The 24,205-nt window shown below is 41.2% G+C and overlaps 1 protein-coding gene across 12 annotated transcripts in view; it reads left to right on the top strand.

Moving 5' to 3' along the window:
• The window catches only part of KIAA1217 (KIAA1217 ortholog), a 584,613-nt gene that overhangs the window by 508,781 nt on the left and 51,627 nt on the right, over positions 1 to 24,205 (top strand). For 9 of the 12 annotated variants that reach the window (XM_049881823.1, XM_049881822.1, XM_049881826.1 and 6 more), the window contains 2 exons: positions 8,033 to 8,137; positions 8,648 to 8,697. In XM_049881823.1, the coding sequence (XP_049737780.1) occupies positions 8,033 to 8,137; positions 8,648 to 8,697 (155 nt within the window). The remainder of the gene's footprint in view (positions 1 to 8,032; positions 8,138 to 8,647; positions 8,698 to 24,205) is intronic. The other 3 variants (XM_049881825.1, XM_049881824.1, XM_049881834.1) reach the window with 1 other exon arrangement.

The following is a 24,205-nucleotide window of genomic DNA, read 5'->3' as shown; positions in this document are numbered from 1 at the left end:
CAACCAGCCTTTCAGTTAGCAGCCACACACTTAACTACTGAGCCACAAAGACTCCTTGAGAAAAGGCCAGATCCTTGTAAATGGGGCAGAGTCCCTGGGTACTGCAAACAGTACACTAAACTGCTAACTGGAAGGTTGGAGGCTCAAGTCCACCCGGAAGTGCCTCAGAAGAAAGGTCTGGGAGATCTATTTCTGAAAAATCAGCCATTGAAAGCCCTGTGGAGCACAGTTCTACTCTGACACCCATGGAGTCACCATGAGTCAGTGTTGACTCAGTGATAACAGATTTTTTTATAAATGGGGCTCAGTTTTTGCCTATTATTTTTTTTACAGGTGTTATTAAATGTATATTCTTCACGGGTCATAAGTCAAACGTAGAGCCAGAGCATTCCAACGGATTTTAGATGAACACCTCTGGTTTGGCTATTATCTCTTTCCTCACTTGGAAAAACCTGGTTCCCTAATGAGAGGTTTCTCCAAATCTGCCTCCTTGAAAACCCATTGCTGTTTTGTTGCTTCTGACTCATAGCAACCCTAGGGTTTCCAAGTAGTGGCTGGTGGGTTCCAACTGCTGACCTTTCGGTTAGCAGCCATAGCTCCTTGAAGCATCACCAAAAGAAAGTGACATCTGAGGAAATAGAAGGAATACAGGAAGCTGTCTCTTCTCATTTATTTGCCTGCTCCAAGGTCAGTCTAGCAATAAGAATGGCAAGGCAGGGAAAGGGCCTAGAAGTAAGAGACTCCAGTCAGTATTCTGGTGAGAATGTGTGGGGTCCACGTGGGCAAGAAGCAGAAAAAATTAACAGGGACTTTTCAGACAGTATTGATGTCTGGGGTGGAGGAAGTCAAGGCCAGGGTGTAGGTAGAGAGCTAGCGTGTATGAGTAAGAGAACTGAAGATAACAGAAAATTGCGATACTTAAAGGGGATTTCGGCATTTCAGACCTAGATGTTATAGCCTTTCCAGGCAATTATTCTAGGTCAGAGTATGGCTGTGAAGAAGAGTTTGAGGGTCTACAATGACAAACTTTTGAAAGGGTTATCAGTGCACACGTTAAAACTACAAAAGCCTGATGGACTGGGGGGTGACAGAGAGGAGATCTACTTTCCATGCTGAAGTCATCCAAGGAGACAGGGAATTTCCTGATACTGATAGGGGACTTAAGGATGAGTAATACAGAATTTAGAAGTGGAGGAAATGTTGAGAGATTGAATAGCACAACTGATTGAAGTGGGGATAGGGAAGATGGAATATGCATACCTAGCCTGCCTTCTCTTTCCTTAAAGAGCAGAGGGGAAAGTAGCAGCCCTCAGGCACAGGGCTATAAAAGGTATTCCTTTGCTACCCTCTGTGTGCTCAGTCCTCATGTGGATACTCTGAGGATATAAAAACAAGCTCAAGACCTGGCCGTTGCCCCCTAAGGGGCTGGTGCAGTGTTGGGGGGCAATGTGAGATATTAAGATATTGAGAGGTACAATTTTTTTTTTTTAATCATTGTAGACCACATTATAGCCTTCACCAACTGCAGCGTCTCCCCAATAAATCCAGATGTATCAAAGAGAAGTTAAGTCTTTTAGGAGTTTGCAGAAGAATTTCTTTAGATACACAGCTTTTTCACCAACAGGTTAACTTTGGGCAAAAACAGAAAGTTCATTGCTCAGGGTCGTATTTGAAGCTTTCCCACAAATTGAGATAATTTGAGTTCCAGGATTTTGTTCAACTCATCTACAAACAGTGTTTTTAATTACTTTGGGGTTTTTTTTCCCCTCATACCAAAGAATCAGAGCGTGAGCAAACAACGGCATAGCTTTAAACCTGTTCACCGTTTAAGTCTGTAAAAGGCCTTCAGCACTGCCAAGTGTAAAGGGTTTTAGATCAGTTAGAGTTCTCCTAAAAAACAATTGACTTTTTGAAGGGAAGGCACTGCTTAACGACGATGGTACTTTGTTCACAGCTGTGTCCACAGCAGCTAACATGCAGCCACCACCAGTTGCCTTCAAGTTGACTGCAACTCCTGGCGACCCCACATGTATCAGAGTAAAACTGTGCTCCATGGGGTTTTCAATGGCTGATATTTTGGAAGTAGATTGCCAGGCGTTTCTTCTGAGGTGACTCTGGATGGACTCGAACATTCAAACTTTCTCTTAGCAGCTGAGAACTTAACCACTTGCGCCACCCAGGGACTCCAGCGTGAAGCCTAGTTCATGTTTCGTGCTCACAATACTTTTTGACTGACTCACTGAAAAGTGGTTCTAATACGTGTTACTTTCACTGGGGTCAGAGAGATGCGAGATAATGAGAAAGAACAGATAAAATTGCAAAATATTAGAGCCAGAAGCAAGTTGAGAGGCCACCTGGTGAGTACTCTGAGGATGCCAGCCATCACTGCTGTCCTTGGGATGGATCCTCCTACACCACTGGTTGCCCTGGTTAGTAACTCTGGTTGGAAGGCTAATGTCTCTAGCCAAGATAGATCACGTCGGCTTGGCTGGCTGCTTCCAGCCAGCTCCTCCAGTGCCTCTTCTGGATATTTAAAAGCATAGTCTTTGAGATTCATCATTAGGGAATTACCGGTCGCCTCGTTGTTAAAGTGTTGACTTGGTTTTTTAGTTGCCATAAATATGGTTTATGGAATGATATAAAATGGTATTCTTAGATATGTAGATAGGACTTAAGTCAGGTTTAATGAGGCCTTAGTCAATGCAAAGACAAGTCCCTAGTTAAAAAAAAAACATTGAAAGGTGAAAACTTGAATCAAGAAGTTGTATAAGTGGAGTCACTGGCTAAAAATACTCCCTGAACACAGATTTTTTTTTCTTTCCTGTGCTCTGACGAAGTAGAGAAAGACTGAGCAGTGTGGGTTTTGCTTCATCCTTGCAGACAGACCTGGAGCTTGCAGGAAAGATGGTGGGAGAGCTATGATTTCAAACACTAGGCTTGGCCCTTTTCCTGGATTTGACTTGAATTTCTTTATTAATAGTGTGTTTGGGCCCCCGAGAAGATTCATTCAGACAGGCTGATTTATGGCACTAAATGAGTAGTTAACCACACATACTAATCACATAAATATGGTTTATGGAATGATATAGAATGGGTTATGAAATCACTTTTAAACCATTTTTCAACAGTAATTATACCAGCCCTGTAATATCTTAAACCAAGTGATATTGGCAAGAATTAGCGTAAGCATCGTTAATATTCCGGTGATCGTTGTAAAATTGCCACTGTGATAAAATGACAGGGTACTACTTAATTTCTCGTCTTCCACTGCATTTTTCTTTTTCCCCTTTCACATTAAAACGTATTTCATAACATTTCATCATGGAGAAGGCTGCATACGTTTCCAGTTGCTGTAATTTAGTTAAACCATAAAATTGTTTCCAGATTACCAGCCATGAAATGGAAAGGCAATCTTATTTATGAATTTATAAATCAGATAATCTCCCTCAAATGAATCCTGAAACCAGAAACACTTTGATGATTAAATAGGAGGGAAAAAGTTTTCTCATTATCATGTGTCAAAAGAATTGTATTTTCGTAAAGTGGTTTTGGCCGAGAGCGTGCAGTACACATCTATAACGAGCACCCTGTGTTCTTGGGGAATGGGAGAGAACTTCCCCCTCCTCCGCATCAAACTCGAGTGTTCTGAATTCTCAGACAAGGACATCGGGTGAGCAGCCACCTGACCCAGTGTCTCTGACAGATCATGCCTCCTTTGTGGTGGCCCCCAGCTAGAAGAAGCCCACCCAGACAGCGTTCACTCCCTTCTTTGTATATACAAAACAGAGAGCCCAGCGTGTGAATGCATACCTGGACATAGTATAGGGCTCTGCTCCAAAGCATCCAAACTTTATCCTGGGCAGTTCTGCAATTGTATCAATATCATCCTTGGAGAGTAGGATGTTATTCTGGGGTTGTATTTCTCTGCATCCTAAAACTATAGTCAGGGGGAAGAATCCCGGGGGAAATACCTACTACCCACTGAGCCAAGGAAAACACACACACACACAAAAATAGTTGCCTTCAAGTTGATTCGAACTAAGCGTGACCCCATGTGTATCAGAGTAGAATTGTGCTCCACTGGGTTTTCGGTGGTTGATTTTTTAAAAGTAGATCACCAGGCCTGTCTTGTAAGGTGCCTCTGAATGGACTCGGACTACCACCCTTTCAGTTAGCAGCTGAGGAACTCCAAAGACTTGTTTAAAGCCTTAGGCCCAAACTAAGCCTTAAAATTTAGTAATTTTAACCCAGATGATAAATCAATTGAAGATCAATGTTCTTTGTCTGGAATGGCCTGAGTGTGTTGTTTCTGTTTTTAATGACACTGCTCTCCTTTGTTGGACAAGGTAATGAAAGCTGTTGACCAGAGAGGGATCAAAAAGAACAAGGTAATGAAAGCTGTAGGCTGAACAGCGCCCATGGTCAGTGTTGGAATCCGGGGACTCCTTTCTGCCATTTCCCTCCTCTCAGATTCCCTTTTATTCTCCATAGCCATAGACTTACCTACTTCGTGGATTTCTTAGTATTACTGTCTTCTGTGTGTACTTAGGTTGTGCCAATTCCTTCCTGTCCTACATTCTAGCTTTCACAAAGCTCTTTAAGCCACTTCCTAATTGAAGTTGCCCGGGGCCTAAAGATGTCATACCATGCTTTTTTTTAAAAAAAAAAAACTATTTTTCGTTGTTGTTGAGAATATACTACAGCCAACCATTCACTAATTCAACAATTTCCACATGTACAATTCAGTGACATTAACTACAATCTTCAAGTCGTACAACCATTCTTACCCTCCTTTTCCGAATCGTTCCTCCTCCGTTATCATAAACTCACTGCCCCCTAAATTGCTTATCTAATCTTTCAAGTTGCTGTTATCAATTTGATCCCATATAGATAGCTCTTAAAAGAGCACAATGCTCAAGCCTGCCATTCTTTTTTTAAAAAAAGATATCTGTTGTATTTGCCTAAGAGCGGTAAACTAGAGCATCTCAAGATAGCTCTGAATACATTTCCACACTCAGAGTCAGGAGTGCGGCTTACAGCTCCATTGTGGACAGCGCCCTGTGGCGTGAATGAGGGCACTGGACAACTTTCTCTGGTACTGAGTGGTTCCTGTTGAAGGACATTCATTTCACAGGAGCTGGTGTGTATGGGTCCCTATCTTTCATATGAGTGGGCAACATAATCAGCCACCATACCCATCATCTCTGAGATGCCATTGTGATTTGGGCCTATTAAACTTGGGGTTTTCAATGTGTGTGTGCTAACCTACTTTCTTTAGTAGATTTCTTACTAATTTTTCTCTTTGACGTATGGACCACTTCATGGCAAAGAGGAAGCCAACAGCACAGGTATGACTTAGAGTGCCCAATAGCTCAGGAGTTTAACGTGCAATGATATGCCGGGAAACACTTGGGAAGTCACTCTGTGGAGATGCAATTCTACCCTCATGGTTAAAAGCCTTTCTCTCCATACAATTGGAATAGAGAGATAATAATGTTGACATTATTAGTATTGTTACTTTTTCTTAGTAAGTTTACAAGCATTAGCCTTCCAGTGGTTAAGAGCTCGGCTGCTAACCAAAAGGTCCACAGTTCGAATCCACAGCCACTCCTTGGAAACTTTGGGGCTGTTCTGCTCTGTCTATAGGGTCGTTATGAGTCACAATTGACTCAATGGCAGTGGGTTTTCTTTTTTTTCTAACCTTCCACATTGTGTGACTTAGGTCCAAGAAGCTCAGTAGTATGACGGAAGCATCCATTTTAAACCAAAGTGCTGCGGGCGGGAACACATAGAATTCTAAGTCAGAAGCTTGCATTTGTGAAGTTACGCTCAGTGTTTCATATGGTGCTACAGGTTATGTTTCAAAAGCAAAATACAACACTAAAATCTTTGGTTTGGTCAAAATTGCCCTTGAAAATCCCCTTGATAACCGTAAAGTTCAAGATAAGTCCAAGGTAACCAGTTATTCTTTTTCTGATGATTGAGCAGGCCACCATCATTTTTCCATCGAGCACCCAGTAAAGCAGTTGGCTTGTATTTAAAAGTCAGGGTGGATGAATAGACTATTTCAGCATAGGAATCCCCATCACAACGGTGATATGCTCACAGTCCCAGATGCATGTGGAACTGAGAGTCACAGTGAAGAGCAGGTGCACTTCTATCTCAAGCTCACGCTAGGACACCCACTCGAGGGGTGGAATGGCAGGTGAGACACCCACACTATTTTAACTATCGTGTCCTTTCTCCTTTCATTGTGGTGTGTATGTGTGTGGCAAAATATATGTAACATGAAATCTGCCATTTTAATCATTTTAAGTGTACAATTCAGTGATAATTACAACTCTCACCACTGTCTATTTTCAAAACTTTTTCATCACCCCTAACAGAAACTCAGTACTCCTTGCACAATATAGCGCCCAGTCCTCCCCAATCCCTGGTAACCACTAATCTCCTTTTGTCTCTATGCATTTGTGTATTCTGGATGTCTCATATAAGTGGCCTCATACAATATTTGTCCTTTCGTATCTGACTTATTTCACTCAGCATAATGTTTTCAAGGTTCATGTTCAACATAGCATGTATAGAGCCTTTATCTTTTTAACTGCTAAGTATGTGTAACTGAGTTCACCCGAGGTGAGCATGTGTAGTACCCCTCTGCTGGACTTAGTTTACCGCCATTAACTATCCGCTGCACATGACTTACCTCCAGGAAGCTCAGCATTACGATGGAACCATCCATTTTAAACTTAAAAAAAAAAATGCATGAAATTCTAAAGTCAGAGGCTAGTAATTGTTAAGCAGATGAGATAGAGTATCTTACATAGTAAATAATTAGGGGTGTTTTTCAGTAACGTCTTGAGGTGACCAATTTGTTAGGGACATTTGTTTTCCTCCTTGCTCTTGTGGAAGCCTCCAGGTTGACGTTTCTGGGACATCAGATTGAGCATCCTCAGTCTCCAAATCATATGCTGATTTCGATCCTATTTTCCATGGTCTTAATAAGAGAGATTTGTTTGCATTGCCCTCGGGCTAAAAAACAAGTTTTACTACACGCAGGGCAAACATCTTCAACATTTACACCAAAATCAAGCAGCCATCTTCCAGCTGAGGAGAACAGCCTTTAAGTGAGCACCAGTGAGTGACAGCTGATTTAGGACAGTGCCAGATTACAAAGGCTCTTTTGCACCAGGTAAACTATGAAAGGAGCTCCTGAGAGGTGCAATTGGTTAACGCTGGGTTGCTAACTGAAAGGTTGGAGATTCAAGTCCACCCAGAGGCACATTGGAAGAAAGGCATGGCAATTGACTTCTGAAAAATCAGCCATTAAAAACCCTATGGAGATTAGACTGGACTGTAAGACATAAAATGATACTCATGAGGAGTGTGCTAAGTAGATTCATGAGACTAAATGGGCAGCTCCTTTCTGGAGGCAAGATGAGAAGGCAGAAAGGGACAGGAGCTGGTTGAATGGACACGGGAAATCGGGGGTGGAAAGGAGGAGTGTGCTGTCACATTATAGGGAGAGCAACTAGGGTCACATAGTGTATAAATTTTTGCATGAGAAACTAACTTGAACTGTAAACTTTCACTTAAAGCACAATAAAAAAAAAAGGAAAAAACAAAGACCCCTATGGAGCACAGTTCTACTGTGACACACATGGGGGTGCCATGAGTCGGAGTTGACTCCACAACAACTGGAGGTCTGTGGAAGCAGGACCGAGAGGCTCAAAAACACGTGACATGCAAACAGAATTCTTTCTGAGGGAGACGTTTCCTGGCTTCCAGGAGGCCGTTTCTGGTCTGTGCAGCGCCTTCTCAGCGAGATCACTGTGTTAACACTGGACTCTGATCATCGAATCTTGATCTTGGCTGGCCGGGGATTTGCAGGCTCGTTATGGTCCCAGAGCCAGGCTATCATAAACTTTGACAGCCTCTTAGGGGGTAACTTTTACAACCCTTACGTGATCATTCAGCTAGAAAAACTGGTCGGAAAGTCAATATAGCTTTAACAAATGATTCTCTTGTTTTACAGAGAGAGGATGCAAGCCATGGAGAAACAGATTGCCAGTTTAACTGGTCTTGTTCAGTCCGCGCTTTTTAAAGGGCAAATTACAAGTAATAGCAAAGATGCATCTAGGTAAAAAAGAAAGAAAGCAAACCAATGAAACCATAATTAAATCTGTTTCTCTTTAATCATTAAAGAACTCATTCATTCAAATCAGTTTTCTTTTAATCATTTCAAGGCTGAAAATATGCACATCTCTATGAATCATGGGTTTGTTTGTTTTTTTCCGGTAATTCTTGGTCAAAGGTAACACTTCGGCCCAAGAAGGGTACCGTAAATGGGCTTCCCAGTGCATGTGGCTCTCATGGGGGCTGCACTGCCAGTGCCTGCACCCACCATCCACGTGTCTCCACACCATCCTGACGCTCATGACCGCTCTCAGCTGCATCCCACCAGTGGGGTCAGGTGCACACTGGGGAAGCCTTTTCCATCTCTGCCGCTAGTGGTGCTGATGTCAAAGTATCCTCATTGCTTAATACCATCACTAGCTTCTGCTGATTGCTTAGACTAGTGGATGCAAGGGGCAACAACAAAAAGCATTTTGGAAACTGTATAAGCTGACTCTTTTTTTCTTTTATTCAGTGAGAAAATGATGAAAACCGCAGCCAGTAAGAACCACATGGATAGTGCAGGTAAGTGTCGTTTGGAACTCCAGGAGGCCTGCCGGCTGCCTTTTATTTGTTGTTCTTAGTTGCCGTGCAGTCGGCTCTAATTCATGATGACTCCACATATAACAGAACGAAACGTTGCCTGCTCCTGGGCCATCTTCACGATGGTCGGTATGTTTGAGTCCATTGTTGAGGTTATTGCGTCAATCCATCTCACTGAGCATTTCCCTCGCTTTCACTGACCCTCTAACAAACATATCCTTCTCTAATGATTAGTCTTTCCTGATGATGTGTGCAAAGTAAGCGACCTGTCCTGGCTTGTTTCAGGATTTAACCTTTCTCACTTTTTCTCCTATTTGGTGTGATTTCAGAGACTCTGGGATAGCTCCTTACCCTGCATTGCCTTCCTTCCTAAAGCTGAAATTCCAAATTAGTTATTAATTTGGGAGCTAAGCCTTGTGCTCTCCCTTCAGGCTCCGTTCATTCACTCCCCCTTTGTCACTCATTTATCCATTTACATATATGGCCATACATTCAACAAATATTTATTCATGTACCCAGTACTGGGCAAGAATAGTGGATACAGTGGCATCATTCAGACCCAGTGCTGTTTGCGTAGAACTTAGAATCTTGCAGGGAGATAAACCTGGAATGTCATAGTTACTAGTACCGACATAATAAAAAAATACCGCAAGTGGGTGACTTTAAAGAACAGAAATTTATTTTTCACAGTTAAGGAGTCTAGAAGTCTAAATTCAGGGTGTGGCTCTGGGGGAAGATCCTTCTTTGTCTGTTTCAGCTTCTAGTAACTGCCAGCAATCCTTGGAGTTCTGGGTTCATAGATGCATCTGCCACGTGTGTTTGTCTTCACATGGCATCGTACCCTGTATGTCTCTGTGCCTATTCTGCTCTTTTTTTTTTATAACTCTGAAGTGATTAGACTTAGGATCCATCCTCCACAGGTATGACCTCTCTAACATAAGAAAAGGAAAAACGCATTTCCAAACAGGATCACACCCATGTTACAAGGGTTAGGAATTCAACACGTGTTTTAAGGGAGACGCAATTCAGTCCATAACATGCAACAAGTAATTTTATGTGTGTTAAGTATTAAAAAGAAGTGCAGCATGAATGTTAACCAACAGGTGTAATCTGCACCAAGAAGCACTTCTTTGAAGAAGTGTCAAAAACTGAGATCTGGTGGGTGAGCAGGACCTAGGTAAGTGAAGAGGGAGGGGAAGAGCCGCATGTGCAAATGGCGCGGTCAGGAATTTAGATATAATTCTAAGTGTGACGTGAAGCCACTGGAAGGCTTTGCTCTGGGACAGAACCACAGCCCATATGCATATGGGAATGGATTATAAAAGTAGACAGTAAGTGACCAGTGGTCCAGGCAGGAGAAGAAGATATACTTGGAACAGGGCCCGCTTATTAAATGCCAGCTTTTCCAGAAAGAGGACCCAATTACATTCCTAATAGAGTTGACTAGTATCCTGGTATATTTGATGAATGTTTTATCCTGCAGGCTCAAGGCAGGCCTCTCTCAAGAAATCTTCCCTCCCATTGGGTTAGAAGTAGAAATTGTTAGCCAGGGACATGTTCAACTATGAAATTACACAGGAAACATATGGCAAGTGGGATGAAACCTCTAATTTGGGGAAGCCACATATACTAGTTCTGTGCAGCCTGGTTAAAAGGACAGAATTTTAGACTTAAGTTTAGACCTTCACTGGTCGTGGTTCTGCACTGGGCTGGCTGCACCTAGTCTGTTCAGCTGTAAGATGAGCAGGGCTGGCTCTTATGTCACTCCAGAATGCTGATGTGATCCGTTAGAAGTCAGTCAGGTGGCCTTGATTGACGCCAGAATTGTTTTTATTTTGTGGAAATTGCTAAACTTGTTTTCAGAGCAGTTGCCAATTTGTTCTGAGATTTCTTCACTTGTATGCTTTCTTATCTATTGAAAACTTAACAGGGAAAAAGCAAGGAACCTGCTAAACACTAAAACGTTCTCTCCCACTGGATCCCATTCCAGAAATAATTAGTATCTGATAACGTTGTTCCAATAAATATGTCCATGCTGTTCTGTGTTCTACTTTTATTCTCTTCCGCACTTTTCATGAAATAATAATAATAGGAAACAGTCAACGAGTGCTTCCTATGTGCCAGGCACTGTTGCGAGTACTTTTCATCTATTAACTCATTAACTCCTGACTTCAGCCTCATGGGATAGGTACAATTATTATTCCCATGTTCCGGATGAGAAAACTGAGCCCATGTCCACACACATGATGCACATCATAGTCCACACACCTGTCATTTTGTCTCATTCTTCTGTGTGAAGGAAACCTAGTCCCTATGAAAATATATTGGTTGCTTTCCTTTCTTTGTTTTGAAAACTTTTGTAAATGCCTCTTTTGGAGCATGGAAGAAGGAGAAGGCATAATTTCCTTAGAATATATATCCCAAAGTGGAATTGATAAGTCAAAAGGGGTGAACAGTTTAGCAATGTTCACACCATGCTGCCGGGTTTCTTTTCAGAAAGGCTGAGCCAATTTGCAGTGCCACCAGCAAAGGTATGCATACACTTGCTTCTCTGTCCCTGCTGAGTCTGGTCTTCCTCATTCTAATGTATGAGAGCTAGGTGTTGTCCCCAGGGGGTTAGTTGCCATGGCAGCCTTGTAGAGTGCTCAAAACATATTAATTTGTACAGAATTTGGAAATAATATACAAAACAAGAAGTTGGATCCCTGTTCCGTAGACAAGTAAATGGAATTATGGAGAAGTCAAGGAATTTATTTAGAAAGGGTGAGTGAAAAAGGAAAACCCAGACTCCCTGGTTACTTTAGGAATATTTAGTTTACTGTGGAGATAGGGGAAGGGAAGGAACCTCACATTTTGAATGCATACCATGTGTTTTATGCTGTGCATTATGTCACTGAATACATATAACCCTATAAGGAAGATGGTATTATCCATACTTTACATGGAAGGAAACTGAAGCTCAGAGAAGGTAAGTTACTCATCCAAAGCCACACAGCTAAGAAGAGTCACAGCAGCCTGGCCAACTCCCAAACCCATGTTCTATTGCTCACAACAGGATACATTAAATTCACATCAAATTTGCATTTAGCAAGATTCATGTGAAGATATAATTGAGCCAGTTTACAGACCCACAACCCCTTGAATGAAGGGGAGGCTAGGTCCCCACAAGGAAGGACCTCGCTACACTGCCAAAACATTTATACTGTTAATCTTTCTTCCAGCCTTCCCAAAAGGGATCTACAGCTTTGTACAAGAGTGACTGTTCATTGGGGAAAGGGAAATAATCAGAGTTTTCAGGGATTACTGGACACTGGCTCTGCACTGATATTAATTCCAGGAGGCCCAAAATGTTACCATGGCCCACCAGACAGAGTGGGAGTGTATGGAGGTTAGGTTGTTAATGGAGTCTTGGCTCAGGTTCATCTCACAGTGGGTCCGGTGGGTCTCTGAATCCATCCTGTAGTTATTTCCCCAGTTCTAGACTGCATAATTGGAATAGATATACTCAGCAACTGGCAGAACCACCACACTGGATTCCAGCAAGTGGAGTAAGGGCCATGATGGTAGGAAAAGCCAAGTGGAAGCCATTAGAACTGGCCCATACCTGGGAAAATAGTAAACCAAAAGTACTATCACATTTCTGGAGGAATGGCAGAGATTGCTGCCACCATCAAGGACTTGAAGGATACAGGGGTGGTGATTCCCACCACATCCCCATTCAACTTGCCTATTTGGCCTGTGCAAAAAACAGATGGTTCCTGGAGAATGACAGTGGATTATCATGAACTTATCCAGGTGGTGACTCCAATTGCAGCTGCTGTTCCAGATGTGGTTTCATTTCTTGAGCAAATTAATATATGTTCTGGTACCTGGCATGCAGCTATTGATCTAGCCAATGCCTTTTTCTCAATTCTGGTTTTGAAGGACCATCAGAAGCAGTTTGCCTTCAGCTGTCAAGGCCAGCAATACACCTTCATTGTCCTACCTCAGAGATATAGCAAATCTCTAGCCCTATGTCGTAATTTAGTCCTCAGGAAACTTGATCGCCTTTACCTTCCACAAGATGTTACATTGGTCCATTAGATTGGTGACATTATGCTGATTGGACCTAGTAAGGAAGAAGTGTCAATGACTCTGGACTTACTGGTAAAACACTTGTGTGCTAGAGAGTGGGAAATTAATCTGACAAAACTTCAGGCGCCTTCCACCTCACTGAAATGTCTAGGGGTCCAGTGGTGTGGGGTATGTCGAGATATTCTTTCTAAAGTGAAGGATAAGTTATTGTGTCTGGCCCTTTCCACAACTACAAAGGAGGCACAACATTTGGTGGGCCTCTCTGGATTTTGGAGGCAACATATCCCTCATTTGGGTGTGCTACTCAAGCCTATTATCAAGTGAATCAAAAAGCTACTGGTTTTGAGTAGGGCCCAGAATAAGAGAAGGCTCGGCAACAGGTTCAGGCGGCCGTGCAAACCACTCTGCCACTTGAGCCATATAATCTGGCTGATCCAGTGGTGCTTGAAGTGTCAGTGGCAGATAGAGGTGCTGTTTGGAGTCTTTGGCAGGCCCCTATTGGTGTATTACAGCACAGATTCTTAGGATTTTGAAGCAAAGCCCTTCCATCCTCTGCAGATAAGTACTCTTCTTTTGAGAAACAGCTTTTGGCTTGTTGCTGGGCCTCACTAGAGACTGAACACTTAACCATGGGTCACCAAGTCTCCATGTGGCCTGAGCTGCCCATCATGAACTGAGCGTGGCCATCATGAACTGTCCACAGAGTCAGAAAGTCGGACATGCACAGCAGCACTCCATCATTAAATGGAAGTGGTATATACAAGATTAGGCACCAGCAGGACCTGAAGGCACAATTAATTTGCATGAGGAAATGACCCAAATACCCATGGTCTCCACTCCTGTTACATCAGCTGCCTTCTCCCGGTCTGCACCTATGGCCTCATGGAGAATTCCTTATAATCAGTTGCCTGAAGAGGAGAAGAATCATGCCTGGCTTTCAGATGGTTCTGTGTAATATGCAGGCACCACTTGAAAATGAGCAGTGACAGCACTACAGCCCCCTTCTGGGACCTCCCTGAAGGGCAGTGATGAAGGTAAATCCTCGTAATGGGCAGAACTTCAAGCAATGCACCTGGTTGTTCACTTTGCTTGGAAGGAGAAATGGCCAAATGTGCAGCTGTATACCAATGCATGGGCTGTGACCAGTGGTTTGGCTGTATGATCAGGGACTTGAAAGGAACATGATTGGGAAATCGGAGACAAGGAGGTATAGGGAAGAGGTATATGGATAGACCTCTCTGAATGGCCAAAAAAAATGAAGATGTTTGTCTCATGTGAATGCTGACCAAAGGGCGACCTCAGCAGAGGAAGATTTTAACAAGCAAAGGATAGGATGACTTGTTGTGTGAAAACCAGTCATCCTCTTTCCCCAGCCACTCACGTCGTTGCCCAATGGGCTCATGAACCAAGTGGTCATCGAGCAGGGATGGAGATTATGTATGGCCTCAGCTAAATGGACTTCCACTCACTGTGGCCAACTTAGCTGCAGCCACTGCTGTGTGCCCAGTCTGCCAGCAGCAGAGACCCATACTGAATCCCCAATATGGCACTATTCCTTGAAGTGATCAGACAGTAACCTGGTGGCATGTTGACTACATCGAACCACTTCCATTATGGAAGGGGCAGCATTGTGTTCTTACTGGAATAGACACTCTGGGTATGAATTTGCTTTCCCTGCACACAGTGCTTCTGCCAAAACTACCATCCATGGACTTACAGAATGCCTTATCTTCTGCCACAGTATCCCACATAGCATCACATCAGATCAAAGGACTCACTTCGCAGCAAAGGAAGTGTGGCAATGGGCCCGTGCTCATGGAATTCGCCAGTCTTACCGTGTTCCCCATCATCCTGAAGTAGCTGGCATGATAGAACAATGGAATGGCCTTCTAAAGACACAATTGTTGCACCAGGTAAGTGGCAATACCTTGAAGAGTTGGGACAGTGTTCTCCAGGAGGCTGTATATGCTCTCAACTAGAGAGTACAATATATGGTGCTATTTCTCCCATAGCCAGGATTCATGGGTCCAGGAATTAAGGGGTAGAAATGGGAGTGGCACCATTCATTATTACCCCTAGTGACCCATGCACAAAATTTTTGCTTCCTGTCCCCATGTCACTATGCTCTGCGGGTCTAGAGGTCTTAATTCCAAAGGGAAGAATGCTCCCACCAGGAGAGACAGCAATAATTCCATTGAACTGGAACTTAAGAATGCCACCTGGACACTTTGGGCTCCTCATGTTTCTGGATCAACAGGCAAAGAAGGGAGTTACTATATTGGCTGGTGTGATCAATCCTGATTATCAAGAGAAGTCGGATTCATATTACATAATGGAGGTAAAGAAGAGTATGTCTGGAACACAGGAGATCCCTTAGGACATCTCTTAGTACTACCATGCCCTGTGTTTAAAGTCAACGGAAAACTACAGCAACCCAATTCTGACATGACTGCTAATGGCCCAGACCCTACAGGAATGAATGTTTGGGTCACCCCACCAAGTAAAGAACCATGACCAGCTGAGGTGCTTGCTGAGGGGAAAGGGAATACAGAATGGGTGGTGGAAGAAGGTAGTTCTAAATACCAGTTACGACCATGTGACCAGTTGCAGAAAAGAGGTCTGTAATTGCTATAAGCATTCTTTCCTTGTATGTGTGCATCAAATATTTATGTTTTCTTCACTTGTAAAATATAAGATGTAAACAGGCTAGTACATTTTCAGTTGTACACATGTTATTTGTCTCATTGTAGGCACATGTATAACTTTGTAATTGTCTTCATTTAGAGATTATGTATGATTTAAGGGGATGTGTACAGATGCCAAGTTGATAAGGCGTGAACTGTGATGGTTAAGGTTGTGTATCAACTTGGCTGGCCTATGATTCTCAGTGGTTTGGCAGTTATGTAATGATGTTGTTATCCTCCATTTTGTGATATAATGTAATTACCTCCATCATGTGATCAGATATGATCAGCCAATCAGTTGTAAGGGGAGTTTCCTCATGAGTGTGGCCTGCATACAATATATATGGACATTCTGGCAGAGCTCACTGCTTTTGCTCACTCTGGATCCTGTATCCAGCTTATCATCATCTGACCTCCAGTTCTTGGGACTTGAGCCGGTGGCTTGCCATATTGCCTCCCCATCTTGAGATGCATCAGTTTCTACAGCCGGTGAGCCAGCAGCCTACCATCTGATCTGCCAGTCTTGGGTTCATCAGCTCCAGCAGCTACATGAGTCAGTCAGGAGAAGCTTCTAGCCTGACATCTGACCCCAGACTTGGGGCTTAGCAGCCTTTACAACTGCATGAGCCATCTCCTTGAGATAAATCTCTCTCTCGCTCAATCCCTCTCTCTGTGTGAATGTATATATATGAATATATATATATGTGAATACACATATGTATGTATACAGACACCACTGGTTTTGCTTTTCTAGAGAACTCAGCCTAAGGCAGTATGTAAATCTGAAGATAATTCTATGCTGGAGATAAACATGTGGGAATCCTGGGTAGATACTAGTAGTGGACATGAACTCCCTGGAAATCCATGTCCAATAAGAAGAGCAATAAACCCAGGACAGAACCCTCCAGGATTTAAAAGGCAGGCAGAGGAAGGGATTAGAAAGGAGATTGATCAAAATGGGTCAGAGAGGAAAGAAGATGAGGGAGAGAAAGTTTCAAAAGTGACTAAAAAGAAAGAAGTGACTGACAAAAGTAAACATCACACTCAAGTAAAACCATGTCAGCCCTGGAAAACATCCACTAGATTTGACAACTAGGAGATTGTGGACCATCTTAAAAAGAGCAATTTCGGTGAAGTGATGGAGTTTAAAACCATATTTAGTGGGTTAAGAGATTATAAATGAAGAAATTTTAAATAATGAGTGCATATTCCATAAAGAAATTTGGTAGTGAAGGGAATGGCATTTATTTTATTTTTTTACACCAGTTATTGGCATTCAACCATAACAGATAATATGTAGGCTCAAGCTTCTCCTCCTTGGGGGTCCACAAGCTTGGCCAGGTATACTAGCACCCTCAGAATGTGTCAGGAGAGGGAGGCATGTAGAAGGAGTGTGGGCCTTAATTTCGCGAAGAAATTAGCAAAACAGTTCCTATTACCAAACAGGAGGTAGCACATTGTCATTTTTGTTTGAGAAATACCTTACTGATTAGCTCTCATCATTTGTTGTACAAATGATATTGTGTGGGGTGTGTCCGTGTGTGTGTATGTGTGTGTTTGCATGAACATACACATGTGCCAATGCCTGTGTATGGATTTATGGAAAATAACTTGACTGATTCTAAAATAAAAACTTCCAATTTATTGTGATCTTCCCCTCCCCCCTCAAATAATTGACCTGTGATGGTATTGTGTTCATTCTAACATGCTACTGTTATTGAAAATGTTATTGGATGTCCTTTTGACTTAGTGTCTTCTCAGTTGGTTAATATTCTTTTGAACTATTCCAGAGATAGCGAATTTTGCTCTTTTGAGGTGGAATATGATTTGGGGGCATGGCCATAAGTTAGACCATGACTGACATGATGTAAGTGGCCATATTAAAAAAAATAACAAAAAGCTTACCGTCTGCTGGGGTTCCTTTTTAAATCCTTTAAAATGCTTTCTCCTCTATTCCCTGGTCATTTGAGAGTCTAGAGAACTGATTCTATTTGGCAGTCATCCAAGGGTAAGGAAAGCAATGTTGGTGTTGCAGTGGCCAGGCAGGTTAGAGGACACTTTGTGGGGCACTCCCTCACTCACTGGCTGCCACTTTTCACCAAAGGCAGCAGCTCTACTGAAGCTTTGCTAGGCTGTGAGCTGGGGGAGAAAAGGTGTCCATGGTTGCTGATCCAGGATGGGAAGCGCTCACACAGCTGTGACCTCTCTAGGGGTATGCAAATAATCAACAGAGCTCTGCTGGGCAAGGCCTGTCTACCTGGCCTATTTCAAAACTTCCGCTTTGCCCTTTACAGGAAAGAGAACTGAAAAGCCCCTTCAGGGGTGTTTGTGTATGTGTGTACTATGCGTTCAGTGTGTACTCCAGGGATATGTAGCATAAAATTGCATTCACCTACGGAGAAACTAGGTAGCCCTGGTGGCTCAACAGTTACACACTCAGCTGCTAACTAAAAGTTTGGTGGTTTGAACCCACCCAGAGGCTACACGAGAAAGACCTGGTAATCTGTTCCCATATAGATTACAGTCTAGAAAACCCTATGGGGCAATTCTACTCTCTCACATAGGGTTGGTATGAGTCAACGAAAACAACAAAGGAAGGAACGAGCACTTCCTTTTGATTGGGAGGCACGGAATATCCCCATCCCTTAAGCCTTGCTGGCCCTGTAAGTCCTACTTTGGACTCTTTAGAGTCATTTCTAAACCAAGGTTGGTCAAATCAGGGTCTTGCTAGACGGACTTATGAAATATATGAGGAGTATTTAAACTGGACTTAAGGAGAAGTATATGGAGCTCAAAACAATTTAGGAAGATGTTTTTTCTTTCTGTTTTTCCTGCATGTGAACCTTTTTGTGTTTTTTATTTCTTTTCAATAATAGTGGTCTCATGCATTATTTGTCCTTTTGTGGTTGACTTATTTCCCTCTGCATAATGTCCTCCAAATTCATTCATATCGCAAGTTGTCTTGCGGTTTCATCATTATCCTTTATCATTGGGTAGTATTCCATTGTGTGTAGGTACCGTACTTCATTTATTCATTCATCTGTTGATGGGCACTTAGGTTGTTTCCATCATTTTGCTATTACGAATAATGCTGCGATGAACATGGGTGTGCATATGTCTATTCATGTGACAGATCTTATTTCTCTAGGATGTATTCCTAGGAGTGGGATTGCTGGATCGTATGGTATTTCTAGCTTTTTAAGGAAATGCTGTGTCATTTTCCTTAGTGGTTGTACCATTTTACATTCCCACCAGCAGTGTGTAAGAGTCCCAATCTCCCCCACAACCTTATCAGCATTTGTTATTTTGTCTTTTTGATTAGTTCCACTATTGTTGGAGTGAGATGGTACCTCATTGTAGCTTTGATTTGCATCTCTCTCATGTCTAATGATTGTGAGCACTTCTTAATGGGTTGGTTAGCCATCTGAATGTATTCTTTGGTGAAGTGTCCGTTCATATCCTTAGCTCATTTTTTAATTGGATTATTTGTCTTTTTATTGTTGAGGTGCTGAAGTTTTCCATGAATTTTAGAGATTAGACCCTTGTCAGATATGTCACAGCCAAAATTTTTTTTCCTGGTCTATAGGTTCTCCTTTTACTCTTTTAGAGAAGTCTTTTGATGAGCATAAGTGTTTGATTTTTAGGGGGTCCCATTTATCTAGTTCATCTTCTGCAGTTTGTGCATTAATTATAGTTCGTATTATATTTATGCCATGTATTAGGGTTCCTAGTGCTGTCCCTATTTTTTCTTGCATGACCTTTATTGTTTTAGGTTTTATATTTAGGTCTTTGACCCCTTTTGGGTTAGTTTTTGTGTATGGTGTAAGGTATGGGCCCTGTTTCATTTTTCTACAGATAGACATCCAGTTTTACCAGCACCATTTGTTAAGACTGTCTCTTCCCCATAGATGGATGGATTTACATCTAGGTTCTTAATTCTGTTCCATTGGTCGGTGTCTGTGGTTGTATCAGTACCAGGCTGTTTTGACTACCATGGGTGGTAGTAGGTTCTGAGATCAGGTAGTGTGAGGCCTCCTGCTTTGTTCTTCTTCTTCAATGATGCTTTGATTATCTGGGGCCTCTTTCCTTTCCATATAAAGTCCATTATTAGTTTTCTTATCTGAATGATGTTGAAATTTGGATCAGGATTGCATTATATCTATAGATCACATTGGGTAGCATTGACATTTTCACAATGTTAAGTCTTCCCATCCATGAGCATTGCATGTTTTTCCATTTAAGTAGTTTTTTGTTGTTGTTGTTTCTTGCAGTAGCGTTTTGTCATTTTCTTCATATAGGTCTTTTATGACCCTAGTTAGATTTATTCCTGAATATTTTATCTTCTGGGGGACTGTTGTGAATAATAGTTTTCCTAATTTCTTTTTGAAGCTTCTCTTTGTTGGTGTAGAGGAATCCAACTTATTTTTGTATCTTGATATTCTATCCTGCTACTTTGTTCAGACAAAACAAGGGAATACTGCATGGTTTAACATCAGGAAAGGTGTGCATCAGGGTTCTATCCTTTCACAATACCTATTCAGTCTGTATGCTGTGCAAATAATCCGAGAAGCTGGACTGTATGAAGAATGCAGCATCAGGATTGGAGAAAGACTCATTAACAACCTGCAATATGCAGATGACACAACCTTGCTTGCTGAAAGTGAAGAGGACTTGGAGCACTTACTAATGAAGATCAAAGACCATGGCCTTCAATATGTTTACACCCGAACATAAAGAAAACAAAAATCCTCACAACTGGACAATAAGCAACATCATGATAAATGGAGAAAAGATTGAAGTTGTCAAGGATTGCATTTTACTTGGATCCACAAGCAGCACCCATGGAAGCTGCAGTGAAGAAATCAAATGATGCATAGCATTGGGCAAATCTGCTACAAGAGACCTCTTTAAAGTGCTAAAAAGCAAAGATGTCATCTTGAAGCCTAAGGTACACCTGACCTAAGCCATGGTGTTTTCAATCACCTCATATGCATGTGAAAAAAAATTGACACCTTTGAATTATGGTGTTGGTGAAGGATATTGACTATTCCATGTATTGCCAAAAGAACAAACAAATCTGTCTTGGATGAGGTACAACCAGAATGCTCCTTAGAAGCAAGGATGGCGAGACTTCATCTCACATACTTTGTATATGTTATCAGGAGGGATCAGTCCCTGGAGAAGGCCACCATGCTTGATAAAGTAGGAGGTCAGCAGAAAAGGGGAAGACCCTCAACAAGATGGACTGGCATGGTGACCGCAACAATGGGCTGAAGCATAACAATGATTGTGAGGATGAGGAAGGACTGGGCAGTGTTTCATTCTCTTGTGCATAGGGTCACTATGAGTTGGAACCAACTAAATAGCACTTAACAACAACAACACTTTGTTGAATCCTTCTACTAGTTCCAGTAGCTTTATTGTCAAATCTTTGGGATTTTCTACATACAGGATCATATCATCTGCTAATAGAGATAGTTTTTACTTCTTCCATACCAATTTGAATGCCCTTTATTTCCTTTTCTTGCCTTACTGCTCTAGCTAGGACTTCCAGTACAGTGTTGAATGAGAGTGGTGATAAAGAACATCCTTGTCTGGTTCCCGTTCCCAAGGGAGATGCTTTCAGTCTCTATCCAGTGGGAATAATGTTGGCTGTTGGTTTTGTATAAACACCCTTTATTATCTTGAGGAAGTTCCCTTCTAGTCCTATTGTGCTGAGAATTTTTATCAGAAATGGGTATTGGACCTTATCAAATGCCTTTTCTGCATCGATTGAGATGATCATGTGATTCATTTCTTTTATTTAGTTGGTATTGGTTTTCTAATGTTGAGCCGTCCTTGCATATCTGGTATGAATCCCACTTTCTCATGATGTATTATTTTTTGGTATGCCATTGAATTAGCTAGAATTTTATTGAGAATTTTTGTGTCCATATTCATGAGGGATACTGATCTGTAATTATAGTATCTTTGCCTGGCTTTGGTATCAGGGTTATGCTGGCTTTATTTAATGAATTCAAGACTGTTCTTTTCTTTTCTATGCTCTGAAATGGTTTGAGTAGTATTGGTGTGAGCCCTTCTGTGAATGTTTCATAGAATTCTCCAGTGAAGCCGTTCTGGCAACAGCCTCTTTTTTATTAGGAGTTGTTGTTGTTTTTTTTTTTCTTATTACCTCTTTAATCTCTTCTTTTGCTGTGGGCCTGTGCAGTCTTTCTACTTCAAAAAAAAAAAAAAAAAAAACCAAACCCATTGCCATCAAGTTGATTCTGACTCATGGCGACCCTATAGGATGGAGCGGAACTGCCCCATAGGATTTCCAAGGAGCAGCTGGTGGATTTGAACTGCTGACTTTTTGGTTAGCAGCCAAGCTCTTACACAATGTGCTGCGAGTGCTCCTTTTTTACCTCAGTTTGTGTGTTAATTTAGGCAGGTAATGCCTTACTAGAAATTTGTCCTTTTCCTCTAGGTTTTCAAATTTGTTGGAGTACAATTCTTCATAGTATTCTGTTATGATTCTTTTTATTTCGGTTGTTTCTGTTATAATGTCACCATCTCATTTTTTATATGAGTTATTTGCTTGTTCTCCTGCTTTTGTGAGTTTGGCCAGTGATTTGTCAGTTTTACAGATCCTTTCAAAGAACTAGCTTAAGTCTTTCTGTTGTTTTTCTGTTCTTTGTTTCACGTATTTCTGCTTTAACCTTTAATATTTCCTTTTTTCTGATGACTTTGGGCTTCTTTTGTTGCTCTCTTTCTGCTTGTTCAAATTCTAGGGTTAACATTTTGATTTTAGTCCTTTCTTCTTTTTTATTGTATTTATTGCTGTAAATTGACCTCTGAGCACCGCTTTTGCTACGTCCCAAAGGTTTTGGTATGTTGTATTTTCATTCTCATTTGATTTTAGAAAAATTTTTAAATTTCATCTTTGATTTCTTATTACCCAGTGGTTTTTAAACAAGGTTTTATTCAGTTTTCATGTATTTGATTTTTTTTTTCCTTGCTCTTCCTGTTATTGATTTCTATTTTTATAGTGTTGTGATCAGAGAAAATTCTTTGTAGTGTTCCAGTGTTTTGGATTTTATTGAGACTAGCTTTGTGGCCTAAGATGTGATCCATGTGCATTGGAAAAGAGTATATACTTTACTGCTGTTGGGTGGAGTGTTCCGTGTATGTCTATGAGGTCGAGTTGGTTGATTATGGCATTTAGATCTTCTGTATCTTTGTTGAGTTTCTTTCTGGTTGTTCTGTCCTTCACCAAAAGTGGTGTGTTGAAGTCTCCTATTATTACTTTGGAACTATTTCTCTTTTCAGTGCTGTTAGAGTTTGTTTTATATATTTTGGGGCCCTGTCATTAGGTGCATATATATTTATCATGGTTATGCCCACTTGGTAGATTGACCCTTTAATCATTATTTAATGTCCTTCCTTATTTTTTATGGTAGATTTTGCCTTAAAGTCTATTTTATCAGAGATTAATATAGCCACTCCTGCTCTTTTTTGGTTATTGTTTGCTTGATATATTTTCTTCCATCCTTTGAGTTTTAGTTTGTCCTTATGTCAAAGGTATATCTGTTGTAAACAGCATGCAGATAAGTTGTGTTTTTTTAATCCATTCTGCCACTACCTGTCTCTTTACTGACACATTTAAGCCATTTACACTCAGTGTGATTATCGATAGGTATGAGTTTATTTAAAAAAAAAAAAAAAAAATTTTTTTTATGAGTTTAGTGCTGTCATTTTGTTGTGCTTTTTTTTTGTACTGTTGAAGGTTTCTTTGTTATGCTTAAACTTCTGTTCTGGGTCCTTTTTATTTGTGGATTTTCTTTTCCATTTCCTTCATCGCTGATTTTGTGTTTACTGAGTCTTTTTTTTTTTTGATGAGTAGGTTTGTTACCTTTCTCTGTGGTTACTTTGAAATTTACCTTTATCTGCCGAAGTTTAAAGCAGGTTTTTAATTCTTTATATTGCCTTGACTTCCTCTGTGAAGATGTAGCCGGCATTGGTGGTGAGGTGATGTGCCACTATTTTTGTACAGTCTCTCATTCCACTTGGCACTCAGTTTGATTCTTCAGCCTTGCCTTTGATGCTCAAGGTTCCAAAGTTGTCATCTATATCTGATACACTTGTTTTCTTGGGTCTTTGTTGTAAGAGGGACGTTCTGAGGCATCTGACTACGCCATCTTGGATCACCTCTGGAAGATATTTTTTCTGCTGCCTTTTATGATTCCTCTCATGAAGAATTTTAGCTTTATGACTTATTTTCTTACTAAAGGAGACCTGTGCTGAGGTCCTACTTCTTTTGTAAACCTGAAGGGATTCAGGGTAATACTCAGTTCTTATTAGTTTGCTCTTGGTGATCAACCAAATCTCTGCCCAGAATTAAAGTACATGTTCTTAGGATACACCTATCTTGCCGGAGATAGCCACATATGCACTGTGTGTTAGGTCCTAGAATTTTAAAATTATTTTTTCCTATTATAAAATAATAGATATTCACTGTATAGATTTTAAAATACAAAAAGTAGTAATGTAATTTTAGTCATGTAAAGAGAAATATACAACTCATATGGCATACTACCAGCTAGAGATACTGTTAACACTTTGCTATCTATACTTCTAAGCTTTTGTCTGTGTAAACCTATGTATCTAAAGAAGACATGCATACCTGTAGATTAAGACAGAGACAGTTAGGTTCCTTAACAAGACATCATGCTGTACAACACTGCTCTGTGACC

The sequence above is a fragment of the Elephas maximus genome, chromosome 4 (genome assembly GCF_024166365.1).
Source record: "Elephas maximus indicus isolate mEleMax1 chromosome 4, mEleMax1 primary haplotype, whole genome shotgun sequence".
NCBI classification, from domain to species: Eukaryota; Metazoa; Chordata; class Mammalia; order Proboscidea; family Elephantidae; genus Elephas; species Elephas maximus.
This window is presented reverse-complemented; position numbering and strand designations above follow the sequence as displayed.